Raw genomic sequence first — 24445 nt, 5'->3', positions numbered from 1 at the left:
AATTGACAAAGGAAAAAAAGGGGCATGATGAGATTTTGTGTGCTTTTGGTCATTTTTTGGTCACTTTTCAACTATTTACAAGAGACCAGACCACTATGTGCCCTGGAATTATTAAAATAAGGGTATATTAAAGAAGACAAAAGAGTAAGATACAAAATATTTGTAAATTGAAAACTGGATTTCTGGAAAACAACTAAATCAATGAATAATTTCTTATGAAAGATATTCAGAGCGAATAACGTAGCCAAGAAGGGCAGGAACGGAGATTAAGAGATCAAATAATATAACAATTAACGTTAACTACAGGGTTAGAATATTAAAATAATGAAATTGGTACTATGTACAGTATTAATTACTAAACGAATGTGATTTCAGCATGGGACGAGGGAATTTTTTCTCAGTTAATATTTTGAAACTAAAACTAAAACTTGCTGGGGGTGAATATGTAATCAATTCACATGTAGGGGAATTATTGGGTAAAATAGTAAAGGTTAATTCCCAATACAGTGAAACCTCTCTTAACGGACATCTCTCAATAATAGACATCTTCATAAGAGGACAAACTTTCTTATTCTTCCATGCCATAAATATATGTGGCGTGGTATTATGAGAGAGAACCCTTCCTTTTAGGGACACCTCTCATTTACAGACAAATAATCGGTTCCACCGATGTCCGTTTTGAGAGGTTTGACTGTATTACTTAGTTTAACAATAATAATAAATGCTCAAATGTGTGAACTTACTTTATTGAACCTACCACTGCGAAGAGCTGATATTATTATTATTATTATTATTATTATTATTATTATTATTATTATTATTATTATTATTATTATTATTATTATTATTATTATTATTATTAGAGGAACTGTTCCAAAAGTGGGCCCCTTTAAATTTAGATAAATTACACAAAGCTAAAACAGTATTGCTTTAAATGAATTACATATTTAAGCTAAAAAAAAACAATATTCTAAACACTGGAGATTCAAATAGAACGAAATACGAATGTTTAAAAGACTTTATTAGAAGAAATTGAAACAAATTCCTAAAAGTAAAGAACAAACTAAAAGTGAACTCAAAACTTAAATATTCCACATTCTACTGGCGGAAATAGCAAATCTAAAATACTTTTTTTTTAACTACAGCACAATTTTTCTATTAAACTAAACTTGAAAACAAACTTCTAAACTGAAATATTCTACAGGTAGAAAAAAGGAATCTAATCATTTCTCTTCCTTCGAGCTGTTCATTTGTCACAAAAAAGAACTATCAAACTTCAGAACCACAACTTCCAAATTAAAACGTGATAAATGAAATGTTTCACATAGTTAAGTTTGCTACTGACAAAAGTCACAAATATAAATGTCTTTGTCTGCCCCAGCACAATCTACATGGGCCCAGTAAGAGCACATGGCACACTGGACCCAGAGTTCACCTCTCGTATCACTCAAAAAATTTTCCGTGCAGAACATGCAGGTAGCATCATCATCTGTGGACGGTGTTTTTCCAGGTGGAACGTTTACAGTTGATGATATTGTTGATACTTCACTTATATCAGATATTGAGTCACAATCAGAATTACCTTCCTTGGTTCCTCCTTTCAACTTCAACGATGTGTTTCCTTTTCCTGGATGACAAGATGTTGATACTGCCTTAACACTACCATGCCCTCGGCCTCGACATTGTGTTGTTGTTGATTTTTTTTTTTGTTTCACTCGTTGGCGTGTTTCCATCGCTTTCTTTAATTCAGACTTATAAGGTGGCGAGGTTAGAACAGCGGTGATGCTTGACTTACGTCCTCTTCTAGATGTTCTCTTCGTGAGTCGCGGCACTGGAGAGATATGGAAAGGGCTAGTTTGGAATGGCTGAACAGTCGTTTGTTCTTCTTGTGATGTAGAACAGGAACTTGGAGCTTGATTTGTCCCAAACGTTTCTGGAGCAGAGGTTGTACATTGATGACAGGTGTGAGAAGGTGATGAAGTCGAGGGTTGCATAAATGGCGAGGTATGGCGATCATTGTGACGACAGTCCTGTGTAGTGAAACCGTTCCCACCGTAATCTGCTTCTCTTTCACCCGGCAAGTCGTAATAGGAAGGCTTGTCCTTACTTTGAGCGTCTTCTAAGAAGTCTGCATCAGTGAAGGTATCCTTATTCATTGGGTATATCCCCGTCACTCGAAACCCATTGATGGCTCGTTCAGCCGTCTGACATTTGATGTAGGCTTTTCCAAACAGCTCCATCACATCATATGCATTAACAAGTCTGTTGCTGTGTTTTAACCACTGTCTGATTTCTTCGTTGTAATACACTTTCAATGGACCCATAAACGTCCTATCTAGGGGTTGTATCTTGTGTGTAGAATGGGGTGGAAGGGAAACAATTGTGATGTGATGTTCCCTGGCCAAGTCAATGATATCAATATTGTGGGTGTGGCTGTAGTGACCATCCAAAATCAGAACTACGGGTTTCTCTTTCGTAGGTTTCACTGTATCTATGAAATGTTGGAACCATTTCGTGAATAGATCGGTTTGTATCCACCCTGATGGATGTACTGTCACAATTGTTCCTGGTGGAGCACCTCTCTCAAGCTGACTGTTCATATTTTTGCGAGGGAAGATAACCATTGGTGGAACATATGACCCTGCTGCATTCATTGCGATAACAATCGTAATAAGAAGCCCACGCTCTGCGGAGGTAAGAGATGCCACCTGTCTTTTACCGCGTAAGCCAATAACTTTTGGTATCTTAGATTGGACAATTGCTATTCCACTTTCATCGACGTTGTATGTTCTGTCCGGCGTATAATGTGCTTTTGCATACACATCTTCAAGAAGTTCATAAAAAAAATTTGTGTTGTTTTTGCTGAAACCCAGTGCCCTAGCATAAGACGTCCCTGTAGGTTTCCTTTCCGAAAGTGTCTTCTTGTGTCGTTTCAGGAAGAGCTTTACCCATTTTCTTCCAGCTATTTCTTTCCCAAAAGGATGTTTCAGGTTATTTCGTTCCGCTAATTGTAGAGCCATACGCGCAAGATCTTCACGGGTAAGCCCAACGTATGCAGCTTCCATGGCTAAACAGTATTTTACAAGCTCTTTTTCTATTTCAGGACCAAGAATTGTTGGTCGACCTAGTTTTGTCGCAGCCGCCATCAGTGGATTTCCATATTTTTCTATGGACAACCTTTGAAGAGTTGCTCTGGGAACTTGAAATGTTTTGCTAGCTTTCTTCCAACCCATAGTTTTCTTTTGTATGGCATCTATGGCCTTAGCCATGTCATTTTGATTCCACATTCTTAGTTTCGTACTTCTTTTGGACATTTTGGTTCCCTTGAAAGCTGCAAATAAATTGCATGAGTCATGAGAATTTGGTACGAAATATATTTTTTACTTGTTGTACACCATAATAGGGGGCTCGCTTTAGGACTGACAAGGGGGCCTACTTTACGACCATACGTGTTTTTACTTTTGCTCCAAATTATTTGTCACCCCTACGTCCAAATTACTAGTTAATTACATAAAAACATACCTCTTACCATTAAGATTAAATAAATAAATAGTTGATTCACTTACCTCTTTACTAGCTTTGGAAAAGAACACTTGCTCGCTGGAGCCCCAAAACTTTTAACTGCGTGAAAACTAGCCACGTGCTGAATACAGAACAAAGGATTGACTGATCAACACAGGAACCAGCGCTGCATGTGGCAGTAACGATAAACTATATCTCAGCGTATTTCTAGCATTCTACGCTAATATCCGGAGCAGTAATCGAGGGGGCCCACTTTATGGACCCGGGCCCGGATTTGGTACAGTTCCTTATTATTATTATTATTATTATTATTATTATTATTATTATTATTATTATTATTATTATTATTATTATTATTATTATTATTATTATTATTAATAGTAGTAATAGTAGTAGTAGTAGTATTGCAATAGTTGCGTAACAAAATATACTGTTTTCTCGTTTGAGTCTGTTTAAAAATTATATCACTATTCTGAGAGCACACCCCCCTTTTATTTTGAACACACCCCCAAGTAAAAATTTCTGGCGTACTTACTGCCTGTTAGTAGCGTGTTACGACATAGCGAGGCCTTTTTACAGGGTCACTCCAACCTAGATTCCACTCGAACTCACCAGGCTTGAAAGTAAGAATTTCAAGGTACTGTTCAGATGGGGATTATCCAGTATCCAAGCACTCTTTACAGAGTTGCCTTAACCTGGATTCTGCAGTATACTCCTTCACTAGGTGACCCACTAACTTTTTATTGGGTTCTACAATTTCTAAGATAACGCTCTGTTAGTACTGTACAGCCAGACTATGTTTATAGGGTTTTCCCATCCTGGACTCCGTGGTGTACACTTCAAGAACAATGTCAAAATCTTAACCCGAAGAATTAACTTCGACTGTTATCTTACTAAGCAGATCAGTAGTTGATGGGCCAAATCTGGGCTGAAGCCAAGCTTCCAGAAACAGGTTTTCAAGTTGAGGCAAACTTTAACCATCAGGTTTTTAAATAGGCCAACAGTTTCTGGGTCGAACTCGGGCAGAGAAAAGGTAAGGAATTATCTTATCTCTGGCTCATAATCGAAGTCATAAAACTGTAGCTCAAGAGCGACTCCAGGAGCAACCATAAGAACGATTAGAAAACTCGTAACACGAGTTTATAAAGGGTTTTATTGGTGGAAGCAGAGATATGCACGAAACCAATTTACTTTCTGGTTGCAAAGGCGTGATGACCGCAGCACAGAAGTGCAGAGGTTGAGCATGCATAGTGTGCAAGGGCTTCGTGTTCGAAGATCATAGACATACCAATCGATATCTTTCACTGAGTACAACAAAATGTTACGCCTCAGTTTAAAAGCTTATGCGAAGTTTTCGAGAAAATCGGGAAACCTAATTATTTTATAAACATATAAATTAATGCTGAACAAGAACCACGCCACCTATTAAGATGAGACTAATCGTGAAATATACCTACATGGAGCTCTTTGTTATGACATTAACAAGATTAGAGTACATAGTATGGTTCATCAGATAAAGTCCAAAATTATGATTAACTCTTGAACTTTATTTTCTATTTTACTAAAATATTGCCCAAAGAAAATACATGTTTCAGTTACTATATCACATCGAGCTTAACCAAAATGACTTGCCTAAGGATAAATTTTGATGCGTAGTTTCCGAGAAAATTGACAACAACGAATTTTTGTTGTTGTTGAGTTTGAGTTTAACGTCCCTTTCAACAGCGAGGCTATATGAGATGGAACCTACTGATTAACGTAGGACACGAACCACATGAGATCACGCCGGGAATCGAACCCGGGTCTCCTACATAACGAACTTTTGTGGCGCTGAAAAGTATTTAGTTCGTTACCAATACTAAATTATAGTTCTGCTGGAACAAATTGCTTATAGCAATATTTACATGTACTGTATATATGTAATCAGAAAACGACTATTAGGAAGACCTAGGCGCAGATGAGAGGACAATATTAAGATAGATCTCGCAGAAATAAGAATATAAAGTAAAAACTGGATTCAGTTGGCTAAGGACGGAAGTCAATGGGGAGCTTTTGTGAACGTGGCATTGAACTTCCGGGTTCCATAAGCCATAGAGTTAGTTTAGTTAGTTAATTACTATATATGTATATTTACACCAGTGGCATACGCAATAGGCGTCGTTTCAGAGTAGAACTCCCCTTTGAACATGACATTATGAAAAGATAAATATTTACTATATTAACTTATATAAGTTATTTCCGAGTGCTTGAACCACCGCTTGATAATAATGTGTGTATGACACTGATTGTTACAACCTAGAGCACTTTCTAAGTTTTTCATATTCCTTGTTTTGAAAAGATGAGTAATTTGTGGTTTTGTCGAAGTAATGAATAATTCTGTTGTTTCTTAACTTTTGCAGATAGAAGATATTGTCCTGTAATTAAACCTCTTAGTCGTATCCAATCAAGATGTCCAGATATGTGTGGCGAAGATGATGATTGTTTTGGGGATAGAATATGTTGTCCAAACGACTGTTTTGGTCACTACTGTTGGAAAGCTACTCAGACTTAATGTACCTTTATTTCAAAATAAATAAAAAAAATCCTCTCTTTGTACATTTATTTATTTATTTATTGTAATGATTCTATTTCGGTGTAGATTTATTTTATACTTTTGGGAGAATGTTACTCGTCAAACGTACAATATTTTTTTCCTTGGGAAATTAACCACTTACCATATTTCTAACGGCTGTTTCTTCAAAAGTGTAGACAGGATAATTTACTAATTTATTTTATTTTGAAGAAAGTTTTAATCAGTGTGCGAATTGGGGGGGATAAAATTAGGCCAAAGGACATAGTCTGGAGGTTCAAATTTCAAAATGAGACAATAAATGCCTTACCCCCCATATATATATATATATATATATATATATATATATATATATATATATATATATATATATATATATATATATATATATATATATATATATATATATATGTGTGTGTGTGTGTGTGTGTGTGTGTGTGTGTGACATCTGTAATAAATAAGAGATTTATTAATTTAATAAATCTGCCGACAATAACTATGCACATATATATATTGTCTGACATACACACACCCCAGTAAACCTTTCTGAACGTGTTTTAATGTTGTACTCACTCTTGTCCCCGTAGCTCTCTAAGGTTTATTTAGTTAATAATTCGGCTTGAGCGATAGCCATGATCACAAGCATATGTTAATTTTTCCACTCATATTGAAAGCTTCCACTTTGCATTAATACATACAGGTTGCGAAAAGAAACCTACTTCAGTCTTGTGAAAACCACTAAAATTATCAGTTAAACCGGACTTTTTTTTTTTTTTTTTAAGAAAATCTAGATATTAGCCTATCAAATAAGAAATGGATTGTTGCTGGTCCCGATTTCTCACATCATGGTCAAATCGAAGGCCAAATATTTAAAATCTCTCAATTCAAATTTCGAGCTTGTGCTTCTACTTCCCGCTAAAGCTGTGCTCATCACGATTTTTTTTTCTCCAAATATCGATTCCGTGATGGGCACGGAAAGTCAACACTTAAAAATTACTTTACTGTTAGGTTGAAGATGAGTTGATTCACTATGCAACGTTATTAAATGCAACGTTATTCAAATAAAGTAAAACATTACACTGAAGTATTTCAGACAACATTAATTGCGTGGACAGCAAACTGTACAGCGAAAAGATGGAAAAATGAAGGATTAACTTTAAAAAAAAAAAACCGCTCCAGTTGAAATGCTTGTACAGACACGGACAATGACACGGAGAACCAGTCGTATTAACAAATGCTGAAACAAATCTTGAATTATTCGCTTATTCACCTAAAAATCACCTTCATTAACATGTCTGCTCACTAGGAGCGTATCCCCCAGCGTGTACGTTAACATATACTTACGAGAGAATACCTATATCTCAGATTTTGAGTACAGTTTCAAAAGTTCATTTCCGTAAACTGTAAAAGCAGTGATTACTATGCTAATTATCACAAATTAAATGCAACTTTTGAGTTGCATACACACAACCTACTAGGGAATGAAGACCATGTGCTAACAAAGAGTACACTGGAAAATGAAATAACATGTTATAACAAAAATTAAAATAAGATGATAATCGATACAAATATAGAGGATGAATAAGACATATCCGAACTTCGCCAAGTATGGTAGAAGAAGCTATTTGTTTACTTCTTCTTGGCCAACCGCTAAGAACATTTATAAATTTATACGTGGCTTTGTTATACGCAATTAGTACATTCAAATTCACAAACGATGACGAACTGAAGGGTACGAAGGTACAGTTGCAAGTAACAACCGTAGTCATAATAAAATAGTTCTACTAAACAACGTTGAAAATAGTGGGTGATTAGGTGGTAAGTAGAAATGACCAAAACTGAACAGTTTACATGGATCATTTCGAAATACAGCTAGAAGATTAAATTTACAAGAAATAACAAAAATCAGTGAAATTTGGAGTTATACTAAGCATAGTTTGAGGGGGAAAGCGAGCATCCCCGGTGGGGATACTTCAGCTGACTTCTTTGGGGGGGAACAAAATGTGATTGAGGGGGAAAATCCCCCTCATCCCCCCCGGTAATTCGCACCCTGGTTTTAATCAACCCAAGAGATTGACACCTATTTGATTTACTGATCACCGTGGATGAAATTGAAAGTGTTTTAAAGAGAGGTAGGGTGGTCAGGACTTTTTGGAAAGGCTGTACGTACTCCTAATTCAAACATAATTCAGCCAGATAAGAAACTACTAGTTGGACAAACCTTCTTCAAGTATTTGATACAAGTATCGTGTTGATGCTGGTAGAGTAGTGAGTAATTAAATAGATAACATCCACATACTCTGGTGTAAGGTGAGTCAGTCATTTGGAAGTAGGCTTGAAAAGGGTCTTATTTTATTTTTGACGACTTAATCACTTCCCTAATTCGATTTTGGTACTTTTTCTTACAATCGCATTTTTGAGTGGGAAATCAGAGTGTATAAGTTATAATGAAAAAGTAATAACATAGTATTAACTAATCTCCGTTCCTCCGTTATTTGTACCAGTTCCAGTTCCTTTAGCCCGTATTTTCTGCATTTTTCTCTTGTACCGAACTTTCCTGCACACTTGTTTTTCTTTCAATAATACGTATCAAAAAATGAACACTTTTGTATGGTTCTCAAATAGTATTGTTCTGAAAAGAATAAAATTTCAGATTATAGAATTGGTTTAACAAATATAGCGTTTATTGAATGAACACATTTTCAATCTATGGTTCCAAAATGCCAACTTACAGTAGTCCTTCATCTGAAGTCGTTTTTATTTTAAGAGCAAATTAGTTGTGCCCATAGATTTAATATGTAAACTAGATGTTGCATAAGTAGCCCAAATGGAACGAGATTTTTTCCGTTACTATCAGAGACGAAGACAGAGTGCAACAGGCCTCGAACTGTACCGTAATTTTAGAACGGATAACAATTTCTAATCAGCCTCATTCCGTAATGAATCGCGTCAACGTAACACAAAATTTGCTATGTTTACAGAGGATTACAATCTATACCTATATTTAGTGTGTAAAGTGGTTGGTGGATGTTGCATGCTCCCTTTGCAACGAAGTGCAGAACAAAAGATGACTGTACCTCATTTTCAAAAAAGAAAAAAAGCTACAGCAATTTGAGAAATGGTATGTAATTTACAACGATATTTACATGTGCTACAACTTGTTTTCCTTTTTTATTAAAAAATATTCACGATTATAACACAAGAATTCTGTCATACTTTAACCGGATAGAGCTCTATTATAGTTTATGGAAAATAAGGATTATTTCCTTCAGCTACTATCGTGTTTTCGAAGATACCATTTGCTTATGATATTGCGTCTTTCTAAACCCCATTCACCCGCAAAATTAGCATTTAATATTGCAATACTCAGAATAGCAACCAGATTTGGGAATTGATGCATCTTTTATGTTACTTTGCGATCCGCAAAGTTTCCGAACACCATTACAGAATGAGTTTCAAACATTGGTTATAAAAACCTAGAGAGAAAAGAAAATTGCACATCAAACTCTATCAAAATGTTAATTAATTCGTCAAATCTTGAAACCGGCTGGAAAGGTAAGAAATACGGAGAAACATCAATCTCCCTTAACCAACCAAAGTAATTATGTAGAGTAAAGTGGGGGAATGTCAATCATTTAAGGGAAAATGTGTGAGAAGGGAAAACTACTTGTTGTAGGGTAGTAATTAATGTTAAAATATATTTATCAAATATTTTGCTACAAATTGCTGCTTCTATATTGTAGCTCACAAGAAAGAGAAAGGTGCAATATCGTTTGTTTTCGGAGGTTGCATTTGATCAGACTTTCCCCGATTTGAGGAAATTCCGATAGCCATTTAGTAAGTATACACAATACAATAATGAACAAAAACAACGCAAAACAAAGTATCATCTTGTGATTAATACACTTTTATGACTACCTGAAGTAAAGAGTTCGTTATCTTTTACACTTTTTTTTGTAATTCATTGTTTTAAGATTATAATTCACAGAGACAGTTCTGGCGGCTAAGAAGTTACAGTATATAATATAGCAAATTTGCAAGTGGATTTATTTACATTGCAATTTGTGGTCATAAAGAAATTATCATTAGAAGACATTATTGTACAAATTAAGTTTTATTTCTTCATCCATCGCAAGTCTTACCCCTTGCCCTATACCTCAACAACCGAATATCGATATCGAAAATTTAGGATGTCGATATATTCACGATATCGAATGTTGATATACGTCAATATCAATATCGACCATATCGATATATAATGACATATCGCACAGGCCTGGATCTGAGAAATGATGCAATAGTAATAATAATAATAATAATAATAATAATAATAATAATAATAATAATAATACGAATTTATAGAGGAAGCTTGAAACATTAATTAAGTAATTTTCGAAATGAACACGAAACTTGATAGTCAAATAAAATACGCAACTTTCGATAGAACTGTAAATCTCCGAGACACATCTAGGATAATGTCAAACGTTTAACACATGCTTTCGGTTGAATATTCGGTAGTGTTCATTGCTTGTACTGATCCGAAATACATTCTAATAAGCCCAATAGGTAGCGTAGGTCATACGTTCCATTTCAGACTACTAATGCAAACTGAACAAAAAGAAGGGAAAGAAAGAGATCTGAAACATCCTATATCAAAAGTCCTAACTGTATCATAATGAAAAGTTACAAGTGTTCAAAAGAAAAATTGGATGTTCTGTATAGATATAGCAGACCTTGCATGTTTCAAATTTCAAATGTGAATAAAACGCATTGAATTATAGAATGGAAACGAATTTTGTGTCAAACTAACAGAAATAAAACTTGTTTTGAAATAACCAAGATTTCTAGTCAAGGGGACATTTTCTAATCATCTCGGAAGATTTATCTGTTTTGAACATCTAGTGTCGATTTCATCTATTGCGGATATAACGTAATTCGCACAGTTGCAGTCATTATTTTATGCGAAAACACTAGCGGGGAATCGAACCATGATTCTCCACATGGAAGTCTTGCACGATAACCTCTACTCCACCGATTGCTTTACCCAAACTTTTTTTTTTTTAAAAAAGAGGTGTAACTTTTTTTTTCTGAGAATGATAACACGAAGAATGTATATTGCAGATCAATGAAGTGTTTTGAATGCCCTGGTAATTTAATTTCCTTGCCTTTTCCCAACCAAGATTCGTAAATCATCTCTATCATGATTCAGATGTTTGCTTCCACATTCTTAAAGATTGCTCGTCTAGTGTGAGAAGTCAATTCTACAAGATCACTTTGTAATAATGAAATAAAATAAAGTAAAAATAGAGCGTGAATAGGATATGATCCTAGGTTAGATAACTGTACTGCTTGTAAGTCCGTTACGTTACCCCTACACTATCATCCCACATGAAACTAAAACACAAATATTACTAACTTCAGCTTTGGAACGAACAGGCTTCTTCCTATAAGGTTATTTACACCAAAATGTATCGTGCCGCACATAAGTCCTTGACCAGGTAGGAGGCGCGGTGGCTCAGTGGTAGAGTGTTCACCTCTGGTGCTTGGGGTCTCGGGTTCGATCCCAGCCCCCGCCAAGAGAACTTTGTGGTGGACAAACACCGTGCTCGTGGGTTTTCTCGGGGTTCTCCCGTTTCCTCCCACTTCCTTCCTTCCACCATTCCACTCATCTCTCATTATCACCGTCTCCTTTAGCCTAACCGGCATAACCGTGGGACGTAAAACTTAAAGATTTCATTTCATTTTTTTCCTTGACCAGGTAATGGCGACTTCTTAGGAACCAAATGCAGAGTATGAGAATTAAATCTGTTATATCTGTAGTTTGGTGTAAAAAAGATACTAAATCGTAAACCAAAGGTTTAAGAAGAACTCAAGTAATTAATATAAACTATGCCAGATTATTGACTTATAGCATCATAAAAAAAAATACGAAAGACGTTTTCAAACGAAGAAACATAACGTATAACTTCGTAAGCGGAGGCAAAGAAACCTAACGTAAACACAGTAAAGACGAATCGTTTAGCGGGTTGTGGTCATGCTTCAGTGGTCAAGGCGCCTTGCCACTAATCTTGAGGTTCTAGGATCGGATCTACATCAGAAAGGTTTTTCCTTTAGGATTTTTGATGGCGATTGAATGGCGATAGTACACGTTTGATTATCTTTAGATATTTGAATACTCGGATGTTTCAATACTTGAACTATCAAATCTTCAGGAAAAATAATAGTAATAATTATAAACTAATAATAATAATAATAATAATAATAATAATAATAATAATAATAATAATAATAATAATAATAATAATAATAATAATAATCTCGTAGAAGATTAAAAGTTAGAAGCTTATTATCGCTCAGATCATACCATTATAAGCAGAAACGTGACTTTTAGCAAAAATATTTCGGTTTTGGTAAATGTTGCCAGCCAGAAGAGAAATTTCTCATCTCGTCTCTAAAACAAAACAAGCAAAATCGAGATGAGAATTAAGATTTTACATTCGAAACGGGACAAGGTTAACTTAAATTATCGTCTCGCTCTGGAGATTAGAATTGAAACGAGACGACAACTATCGTAATCATTTCTCGTCTTATCGTTTTTTCCCATAAAATAATAACTGCAATTCTGCGAATTACAACGTTATATCCGCAATAGATGAAGTCGACACTGGATATTCGGAACAGATAAATCTTCCGAGATGACTACAAAATGTCCCCCCTCTTTGGTTATTTCAAAACAAGATTTTATTTATATTAGTTTGACACAAAATACGTTTCCATTCTATAATTCAATGTGTTTTATTCATATTTGAAACTTGAAACATACAAGGTCTGCTACATCTATACGGAACATCCAATTTTTCTTTCCTTACTTTTTTGTTCAGTTTGCATTAGTAGTCTGAAATGGAAGGTATGACCTACGCTACCTACTGGGCTTATTAGAATGTATTTCGGATCAGTACTTCCAATGAACACTACCGAATATTCAACCGAATGTATGTGTTAAACGTTTGATATCATCCTAGATGTGTCTCGGATATTTACAGTTCTATCGGAAGTTGCGTATTTTATTTCACTATCAAGTTTCGTATTCATTTTGAAAGTGACTTAATGAAGGTTTCAAGCTTCCTCTATAAATTCATATTATTATTATTATTATTATTATTATTATTATTATTATTATTATTATTATTATTATTATTATTATTGCATCATTTCTCAGATCTAGGCCTGTGCGATATGTGGATATATCGATACCGTCGATATTGATATTGACATATATCAACATTCGATATCGCGAATATATCGACATCGATATATCAACATCCTTAATTTTCGATATCGATATTCGGGGGCGAGATTCACTTGCAAATTTGTAATATTATATACTGTAACTTGCCAGAATTTTTCTGTTTCCGAAAAAAAAGAGAAACAAAAAAGCATCTGTCAAAAGCAACTGCTTCGAACTTTGAACTAGAATTTATGTTAAGAAATTTTTTGTTCCTCTCTCTCTCTCTCTCTCTCGGAGTTTTCCATCCCATTTTGGCCTACGGGCCCGCTCATTGACAAAAAGTGCTCACATGACCATTATATGCAGCATGCTCTTAGCCAGAATAAGCGATTTTGAAAAGGGATAGAGTTTTTGTATAATAGTAATAATAACATTATTATTATTATTATTATTATTATTATTATTATTATTATTATTATTATTATTATTATTATTATTATTATTATTATTATTATTATTATTATTATTGCTTATCAAAGTATAAAACAGCTCTCCCAGGCGAGAGAAAAATTTTAAAATTTCTATGTTGCCCACCAACCTATGGTTGATGTGAAAAAGAGGAAGATTATTACATATAACAATTGGGTTTATAACTAGGGTCCCATCTCTTTATCTTGCATGGAAAGGCCGCATATCTGCTACGCCACTAGTGTTCCTTATTCTGTGTTTGTTTCTCTTTCTGTTTAGTGTGGATCTTTATTTTTGTGCTGTTAGGCTTTTAAATTAAGCTTTTACATTATGTAATTTTTTCTTTTTTTTTTACAAGACTCTTTTTGGAAAAAGGAGAGAAACTGCTTTCCTCTGATATGTATTTTTTACCATTCGTCTTGTTTGAACTGCTAAAGTACGAGTAAGAACATTTTGTAACTTTTTATGTCATCCATTGCCATCACGATAAAAAAAGTTGTCATTGTTAACAATTTATTTTGTTCTCTTATCTGCAGTTTGCCACACTGCTATATTTGTAACAAAATTGAGGTTTGATCTAACGCCTTTCTAATTCTCAACCACCCCAACGACCGTGTTTTTTGGGATGGCTACTATTGCAGGAAAGGGAGAATTGCAAGTGGTAATGCACTTTTGGAATCGTGTATACATCTACCAATATATCTGCTTCAATTACGAATGAAAAAGTGCCCAAACCATACTATAGAACAGCATACTATATAAAATTATTGACCTTAAAAATAAACGTTCATGTTAATAGCGTAAATAGAAAGGAACCTGAGGCCCTCGAAACTGACACAGTTGTTATAAAAACTCAGAATATAAACTATTTCATAACACTATGTTTATTTAATGCCTTATTGCATAGCTAGATCTAATTTTATATCTATTTATATATTCCAGAGTCCATAATTAGGCATTTTTCTGTTTCCGGTTGGAACCTGGCTGTCTGTAAACTTAATTTTTCTATTTAAATTTTTCCTTATAAAATTTTCCCCAAGCTGTTGAGGAGAATAGGGCTTATACATGGTGTTTCAAAACAACACCGACAATGTTTGCGAGGTGATTCCTGACACCAAGACAAGACAAAAAGTATATAGACCAACTTGGGTGCACAAATGCTTCCTTTCGGAGTTATAGGCTGCCGAAAACATGAAAAAATGAACTTTAAGTCAATTGCTCCAATAATATGGGACCTACCGTAGTCAAGTCAAGACTTCACGTAGGAACTAATATGTGCCCTATCCAACTATCCATGTTTCAGAATCCTGCGGTACTTCCGCAACGATTTTTATAGACGTAGTTGGTAAGTACTTCAAATTATATGCCCGTAGCTCGGGCGCTGATAACAAGAGGCTGCCGAACGAACAAGAAGAAAGGAAAAGATGTTGGAAATGAGTAACAATACGTCGCCCCGAAAAGATATTGGCGCTCTATTAAATCAATATAGTTTACGGTTTGCAATGAAATAGATTTGGTAAATTTTTTCTTGCTCGCGTCGTTTGCAATCCCAACGTTTTAATGAGAGTCACAACAAGTGTTTACTTATTACTTAAAGGAAGTTATTATATAACTGATATAGAAGGTGCCGAGTAATCACTTACAGTGTACACACCACCGTTTTCAAAATCAGAAGCGGTCAAAGTCTGAAATACGTGTTAGGCGTTTTGATGGTGATAAGTTTGCTTAGTTAATCATGCTTTTCTACCCAATCAGATTAATCACGACGGTGAGAATGAAGGTATGAAAATGAAAGGAGTAAAGGCACGCAAGCTGCTGTTTGCGCGGGAATATTAAATATGAAGGTAAACAAGGGAATAATAACATTTCGAATTTGAACCAGTTGTAGAATAGGGGCTTAAGGGGTCAGAACTTAACCCAACGAATTTCGCCTTTTCCGAAGAATGATCACTACCTGTGACTTTTTTTAAAAATTCTATTGACATATGAAATGTTTCCAATTTGAAGGAATTTATTGGGATCACATCTCCACCAACTACCTGTATTGCCAGGATTTTTTTTGTGCATATGTATCTAGTATGTCATATTTTTATATACATACTAAACATATACACGCATTATATATATATATATATATATATATATATATATATATATATATATATATATATATATATATATATATATATATATGTGTGTGTGTGTGTGTGTGTGTGTGTGTGTTAATGTAATTTTAGTATGTTAATGAGTAATAAGTAACCTTAAATTCAGAACTTTCATTCATTAAGACATTAAGTAATTACTGTAATTTCAAACACATGCAGTAGACAAACTATATTTTGGATTTTAAATACAAACATTAAACATATTCATCTCCATTGATCAATATTTATTAGCTTGCAAAGAAGGCTCCTTCTGAATTTCCATTATATTTCACAAACAAGTCCAAAGTAAGCTCCTTGAAAACAGCTCTTATTTGTAAAAGAATACATAATGATCGCTTTTGGCTTTTAACAACAAAAACTGCTTCTCTCATATGTTTTTTTTTTTTTTTTTTAATGTTAAGGTGAATGTAGAGGGCGCCGAATTCTACTTCGCCCCGGCACTGTAATGCCTAATTACGGCTCTATGGGTAAGCAAGCCAATATACCTGCTTCAGTACTCCTTACATTTTTTTGTTTGTTATATATAAGTTCCGCAGTAATCGGCATTGCAATGGATCAGTTTTCAGCAATCATTCTTCTTTAGCTATATAGATATCCATTGTCTGCAGCAGAAATGTGCGCAATCGATGACTCCTGGATGTTCAGACCGTCCGAAATCCAGACTTTTCTGTAAAGTTATTTAATTTTAGGAATATTTTACATATTTTAATATCATTTATCCTCATATCAAATTTTGCTCCCTTCCCCCCCCCCCCCCGAAATAAATTCCTGTGTGCATGCCTGATCTGAAGACGGTGCAAATATACAGTTTCGCACATTATCTATGTTGGGCAAAGACGGACGTCAAGTGCAGGAACATCTATGACGTGAACCATTTTTTTTTTTTTTTTTTTTTTAGAGTGAGAGAGAGATTTTGGTCAGTATCTCTTCCCTTAACATCTCCAAAAAGCGTTTGAAGAAATATTTTAAGGGACATTTTATAACAGTCTTTATATTTATTTCTGAATTTAATTATTAAATTCTCATTTTAGTGGAAATTTTCATTCTGCTCTTGTTTCGCAAATTTTAAGAGCAAGTGTATTTTTAAATTCATTCTTAGAATTAAATGACTGCTGAAAATACGAGTTCTAAACATACTATAATTAGAGAATCAATTTTATGCTGTTGCGTGCGATAAAAGTTGAAAGATGTGCTTGAAAATAATGCAAAAATGCAATAATAGTAAATGAGGACATGCAACTTGAATTTATTAAAATTGATATTTTAAAAAATTGATAAAAACAACAATCATTTTTATTAATATTATGCTTCATTTTATTATGACATAAACTTCTGTTATCACACAGTTATCCTTAGTTGGCATAAATTTGACGTAAATTGTCGTGCGTAATCGTTTTACCTACAGGGGAAAAAAGTTGTAAGTTGTGTAATTGCCTGCATATTCTTCGTGAAAAAATCATCTGTGGAAGGGCAACATTGCATAGGATGTGCCATGTCGGTGAAAGAGAGATTGTGTGATGGAAATGTAAAGTTTAAGGCATTTTGTATTTAAAGTGACTTTCGTCGGATAAATTATTTATTTAGTTTTAATTACAAGGAGTAAATATCGATTATTTTATATTATATTTAAAAGTAACGTGTTTCAACTTGTTGATGAATTGTCCAAAATGGCGGAAGAAGTCTAGTTTATTATTGACAGGTAGGATGATCATAATCATATGATACTCTGCTGTTTATGTTTTTGGAAAAGACGTGACCTGAGTGTTTACTTCTAAGGTGTAAAATTTAGGTCAAGCCACGCCGCAGCTGGAGAGCACTAACCATGAAACTACTTACTATGTATGTATACATGCAGATAGTACACGTAATAGTTGCTTATATTTAGATGAATACATTTATTTTATTATGTTTTTAACGACAACGCATAAACATAAACAAAAATAACAATAGAGTCTTATGGTTAGTGCTTATGCAGGCGTAAAGTGTGTTTTTCTTCAAGATTGGTTAAACTAATGTACTTTTGCAATTAAGTAGGTGCGTATCGTGCTCTACTTATTTTGAACTAATTGGTGTCTTTGCTTTACTGTAAGGATTTATTATAGATGTTTTCTATCATGTGCTCCAAACATTGTATAATGTTAGCGAGTAGATTGAGTGGAACTGGTGTTTAGTTTCTGTATGTGCAAGGAATCCGTGTTCGTAGCTAGTAGAATGTGTTCCGTGTAATTACTAGAGAAATTTTTTGTGACAAGAATGCGATATTAATCTCGTAATGAGCTTCAAAGCAAAGGTTTTGAAAGTAAGTCTACTTTCTGTAGCTTAAATATTTATCCTTGTACTATACTACGCTTAAGCACTTACTAGGACTAACACTAGAGCTTATATATTTTCCCATGTATGATAAAGGTACAACCTGTCAATAATAATTTATATCTGTAGGAGCAGCTAACATGGCACATTGACATAATCAATTCTCAGTTAACTTAATGTAATCATATCCCTGTCCCGTATTGTATCACCATGGTCTTTCACGTGTACAATATGCTCAAAAGATTTCCTCAAGAATTTCTTGAATGAATTTAAAGTGGGATCATGAACTCAACCAGCTTTTCTTGGCAGGAATAAAACTCAAAAGGGTGTTAAGTGCGGACTGATAGGTGTAAGTTGTAATTACTTACGGCTGATTTTTGTATCTCCCCCAATCTGCATATATAAGATCTCCAGTGTTATTTACTTCACAAAATATAGCTGAGCGAGTGAAGGGGGTTAGAAACCCTTCAGGGTTCGTTGTTTTCTACTTTTATCACAATGTAAACAAAAACAAGGTAGCCTACTCGGTTCTGGAGCCATGAAACGAGTTGGGGGAGATACTAAATGCCATCCGTATGTACTTAAAAAGAGAAAAATTGACGTATTTTTATTAGGAATTGGAAAAGGGTGAGTACCGAGAGCTTAATTGATATTTGAACTGTTTCGACAAATTTAAATTATTCAAGAGTATTAGGTCAGTTATGGGCCTATCGATACTTGTAAACATGTTATCTTCCATTTATGTGGTGCAAGAATAAATAAATTTATAAATTTTACAAGTTAAACTCGTTTACTCTTGCACCTACAAAAATATAAGATATTTCCTCAAGAAGTATATCGATGTTGCTATTCATCGTATAAATATGTCGAAACAGTTTAAGTACAGATTATTCTAGTCGCTGTCGAAGTTCTTGATACTTACAAATTTTCAAATTTTTGGATCTAATTTTGTGCCACTGTTACGAAGAGTTAAGTCACTGTCTATTGTATCCAAGAGGCGCAAGGAGATTGACCTCTACGTTCCTTGAATAATATTGTCCTTAAAACTTGACCTTCGAGAAAAATATTGCAGTGCTCTATAAAATTTACGTAAAGCTATACTGAAATTAGGCCAAAGTTATTGAGTAAAATATAATTTTGTGCGTTTGAATATTTGTGTTGAGATGTTCTCATGAACAGGGCCTTATGATGAAGTTACCCATTTGGTAGATTTATCAAAATTACGTTAATATTTCGAATAATACGGCTATGGACGTCTTTGTAAATCTGTTCTTTATTTTCCTTACTTGGGATGTAACGTCTCTAAAGTGGAAACCGAACCTTTACTCAAATTTTGATTCGATGCAAGCGTCTTTACCAGAGATTTGTCAGTATATAGTATAAATATCTTAAGAGGTAGTTGCCAAATGAGATATCGTGCTAATTAATGTACGAAGTTTTCAGACTTTACTTTTGTTTCTCGGTCAGAAGATCCATCTAGAAGTGCGTAATTTGAAATATTCGCTTCTGTGTTATATTCGTGGAATTCTTAATTACTAACAGACATTCAGTGAAACTTAGAGAGAGCTATGGGAGTTGATTCTAGAATGTTCCTCGTGTGCAAAACATATCAATCCCAAACCTTACGAGCTTCTTGGATAACCTGTATCTCTGAGTTTTTCTTTCTTTCGTGATTTAGTTATATGTAACATTAGTCTTTCATGTATGCTAAATAAGAGCTCTGATTGTATTTCATTCACTGAAAACTGTCGTAATAACCAAATCTAGTATTGAAAAATACCAGCCTTACATGACGTCCAAAAGTACAGCGATGTTCTGCGTATAAAGCATGGTTGGTAAAAACCATGATTTTTATTGAAAAAATCTTTTTTTTTTTTTTTTTTTTTTTTTTTTTTGTTTGTTTAAATAATTTCCTCTATATATTTATATCACATATGGACAGAAATAAGTTTATTTCACCTTGGTGTTATTACGCAACAACCGGCTTATGCTGGAAGGGGTCACACAAGCTTAAAGCGGAGTCCAAACTGTTTCTCGACTTACATCCGAAACAAATTGTCTTCCATTTGAACTCGAAACAGGGATTAATTGGCCACAAATGTGATAAGTTTGCCAACTCACTCACGAAGGACTTCTGATATGTTGTACTGATCTTTACATACTTTTTAATATAATTGTCTAATTGTCAAGAGTCATTTGAGAAGAACAAAAAGATAAACAGTTGCACAAGTGAAACCATTATATAGAATTACATACGGACAATTTTAAAATACTGCATAGTAAGGAAGAACTACATAATTAAGTTCAAGTTAGTTCACTACAACTTTTATTAGTCCCAGTTAAAAAATACGACGACTTAATTTGCATATCAGTACAAGAAAAGTGAATAAAGATAAGAATTATTTGAGTCCACTTGGCTCTAACCCATTTATACATAAATAGATACCAAAGATACTTCTGATTTCAGTAAGTGCCTCTCGTGGGGTTTGTATGACCCCCATCCCACCCTGCAAAAGTACGGCATTTCGATGTATTTTATCAATAGTATACATTATTAAAACGAAACAATATTTAGAATTTTTCTTTGATTGCAATTGCATAACAGTAATAACAAACTATAATAAAATCACAAAAGAAACTTCATAAACTTGTTAAAAAAAAAAAAAAAAAAAGTTGCTTTAGTAGTATAATCTCTTTGAGTAATGAATGGGAAATTTAGGTCCGAATGTAACACGAATAATGTGTGGGAGTGACAATAACCCACAAGTATGTGTTCATCAAGATTTTACGAACACTTACATTTTTATGAACATTTTTCGTTTTTTGGTTTAAACTTTTGTTTCTTTTTCTTTTTTTTTTTTGAAAAAAAAAACAGCTGGCTTAAACCAGCCAACCCTAGTATAAAGGAAAAGATATTTAACACATTTTAATTTTTTTTTTTTTTAATATATCTTTGAACGAAATGTGAGTAAAGAACTTTGGGAAATCTGGCGCTCGAAGATTATTTCGGAGAAAACAAGCTTTTCTCTTATTGGCAGACTTTTTAGTTTCGTACATTGAAAATCAATTACCAGTTACACCTTTTTGGTGCTTTTTCTCGAAAAAATTAAATAAAATTTCATTCAAAAATTTGAAGTGGAAATTAGGTACAATGTACAAATACAGTTTTGAGACTCACCTTAAAGTGTTTATTATTATTATTATTATTATTATTATTATTATATAGCAATTGTACGGCGGTTATTTCAGAGTCTATCCTGGCTTCTTCGTTGCGTCGATGTAAATATAAAAAGATAGATATTGTTAAGATTCTCCGTCATTCCGTTAATATTCACGTGTGTTGTATATATAAAAACAACTCAGCAAATAGAGCACACAAAACGTTTATGTAAACTGAACAGCTATATCACATGAGATATTAATAGAATTTTCGGAGCATAATAGGCTGTTGTAGAACTTTAAGGACACTACCTTTTGTATTTACGTCGACCTGATGAAGAAGGCAAGAGAAATCTTTAAATAATTGTCACAGAACAACAATTCTTCAAAGGCACTTTAAGATAAGGTTCATTTAGAGCTTGCTTTGAGAAAAAAAAGCATCTTCCCAGATTTTTCCACTTAAAAGTCGTAACGAGTCGTCAACTAATAAATACATCCTTAACGTATAAAATACGCTCTTTAGGTTACCGTGTAATCATCTTTATAATTCCAGTTATTATAAGTACATAAAAAGAATCGTGCATCAAGTTAGCAGTAGTATCAATTCTAGTCTTGGGCTAGTATTAATTCCAGCAATACTCCTTCTCCACACCACTGATAGTTATGATCTCATCTCTCAAAACTGTCTTCAAACTCTCTGGGAAACACTCATAACTAATTTGTCAAGAACTGGGAGACGTAAATTTATAATAATATAACTGAGAAAACTAACAGCAATGACCATTCCTGACCAGTCACCGTTGTTAGTTTTTTCAGTTGAATTATTATTTTGTCTCCCAGTTTTTGACATACTGGTTACGAGGGCCTTCTAGACTGATTATGTTGTTTTCATACGACTAAGTTAAAAAATCTGTATATTTAATTTTAACTAGAAGAAATGCAAATTTTGTTAATAGCGTTAATTGTTGCTCCGTTTTTGTGTATTTTTACTGATTACGAATAATAATAACATAAATTAGCATCTTTACATATTGAGTGTCCTCATGTTTTCAAGAAGGTCTGAATCATAGTGCTATTGTTAACTTCAAAACGTATTCAGCATCGAGCAACTTCTTAAACATACTGTCGTATTTCATAATAGTTGCGTGGGTATTTACTAGTTTATTTTTTTTTCTAGTTGTATAGAAGTAAGTAGTGTACATATCTAAATATGAGTATGTATACAAAGGGTGTTTCACAATTCTCTTCCACCGTTTGGAAGGTTGTTCAACCCACAGAAATAAACCGAAAAATGAGTATGTATAAAAATTGAAATACATTTTGTTCCAAAGGTTCAGGCTTCGAAATATGGGTGAAAATCAGCTTTGGGACAAAAGAAGCACAAAAGCCTATGGCATTATAGGAATCGGTATTAAAGATGATAGAGGGAATCGTACTTGAAAACGATGCATGTAACAATATTAAGAAACGAATTGACACTTCAGAACTACGTGAAAATTTGTGTTAGAAAGGGATTGTATGTCACGGTGTTAAGGTCGCAGAGAGAGGGTCTACATGAATATTGTGATGACATCTACAAGCGAACTACTTCTATAGAAAGGGAACAAATAACAGGTAATAAAGCCACCGTGTAACACGTGTGCAAAAGTATTTGTTAACTGAGTTGGAAGGAGCAAATGTAACTTTATGTACAGAAAGTAATTTTCGCTTATGTTGCTTTTACATGCACTTATTTCGTTTCTTTTTTTTTTTTCGTAAACCAGAAGAAAAAAACTGGTTTAAACCGAAAAACGAAAAACGTTCATAAAAGGGTAAGTGTTCGTAATATCTTTATGAACACAGATTTGTGGTTTATCACGTTTCACTCCCGTGTATTATAGTATTATATTCAGACTTAAATTCCCCATTCATTACTAAAAGATATTAAACTACGAAAGCAACTTTTTTTTATATATAAGTTTATGATTTTTTTTTTTTTTGTGATTTTTTATAGTCTGTTATTATTGTTATGCAATGCAATCAAAAGAAAATTCTAAATATTGTTTCGTTCGAAATGCCGTACTTTTTTATTTTTGGGAGGGGGGTCATATAAACCTCACGAGAGGCATTTATTGAAATCAGAAGTATCTTTGGTATCTATGTATAAATTGGTCAGAGCCAAAATGGACTCAAATAATTCGTATCTTTATTCACTTTTCATACTGATATGCAAATTAAATCGTCGTATTTCTTTAACTTGAACTAATAAAAGTCGTAGTGAACTAACTTCGACTAAATTAGTTCTTCTGTATTCTGCAGTATTTTGAAATTGTTCGTATATAATTCTGTATACTGTTTTCACTTCTGCAACTGTTTATTTTTGGTCTTGAAATGATTCTTGATAATTATATTAACAAGTATGTAAAGATTAGTACACCGTATTTTTTTATCAGGATCCTTCATGAGTGAGTCGGCAGACGTATCGCATTTATTCCCAATTAGTCCCGGTTTTGAATTCAAATGGAGAACAATTTCTCTTGGATGTAAGCCGAAAAGCCGTTTGGATTCCGTTTTAAGCTTATGTGACCCCTTCCAGCATAACCTGGCTGTTGCATAATAACACCAAGGCGAGACAAACTTATTTCTGCCCATATGTGATATAAATACACAGATCAAATTATTTAAACCAAAAAACCTGGTTTCTTGATTTTTTCAATAAAAAGCATGGTTTTTGCAAGATTATTCAAGATTCCGTATTTCAGTATTCCCAAATTAGGCATTAATAGTTAATTCATAAACGTAGTGATTTCAACTTCCTGTCACATGGTTAGTTCATAAACACATTGATTTCCGCTTGCTATCACGTAGACATTTTGGCTTGTTCGAACATCATTATTATCTACTAAGCGTTGTAACAGGAGTTGTGGAACACCCTGTAAAATAAGTAACGTGTTAGTATTGGAGTACCTGCAATAAATAATCCTCTTGAACTCCTCGTATGTACTTCAAGCTTTTAGAAAAAGACTTGTAAATTCATACGCTTTA

At 33.8% G+C, this 24445-nt stretch overlaps 2 protein-coding genes across 8 annotated transcripts in view; both read left to right on the top strand.

Annotated features, from left to right (window-relative positions):
- The window catches only part of LOC145662196 (WAP, Kazal, immunoglobulin, Kunitz and NTR domain-containing protein 2-like), a 43371-nt gene extending 37254 nt beyond the window's left edge, over nt 1-6117 (top strand). For both annotated transcript variants that reach the window (XM_081727530.1, XM_081727528.1), the window contains one exon: nt 5922-6117. In XM_081727530.1, coding sequence (XP_081583656.1) covers nt 5922-6073 — 152 coding nt within the window. In that variant the 3' untranslated portion in view covers nt 6074-6117. The remainder of the gene's footprint in view (nt 1-5921) is intronic.
- An 11285-nt stretch (nt 6118-17402) lies between these two features.
- The window catches only part of Dlg5 (MAGUK family member discs large 5), a 147867-nt gene continuing 140824 nt past the window's right edge, over nt 17403-24445 (top strand). For 4 of the 6 annotated variants that reach the window (XM_081729467.1, XM_081729465.1, XM_081729462.1 and 1 more), the window contains exon 1: nt 17404-17651. The gene's annotated coding sequence lies outside the window, so the exon portion shown is untranslated. The other 2 variants (XM_081729466.1, XM_081729468.1) reach the window with 2 other exon arrangements.

The sequence above is a fragment of the Thermobia domestica genome, chromosome 10 (genome assembly GCF_964235325.1).
Source record: "Thermobia domestica chromosome 10, izTheDome1.hap1.1, whole genome shotgun sequence".
Taxonomy (NCBI): Eukaryota; Metazoa; Arthropoda; class Insecta; order Zygentoma; family Lepismatidae; genus Thermobia; species Thermobia domestica.
This window is presented reverse-complemented; position numbering and strand designations above follow the sequence as displayed.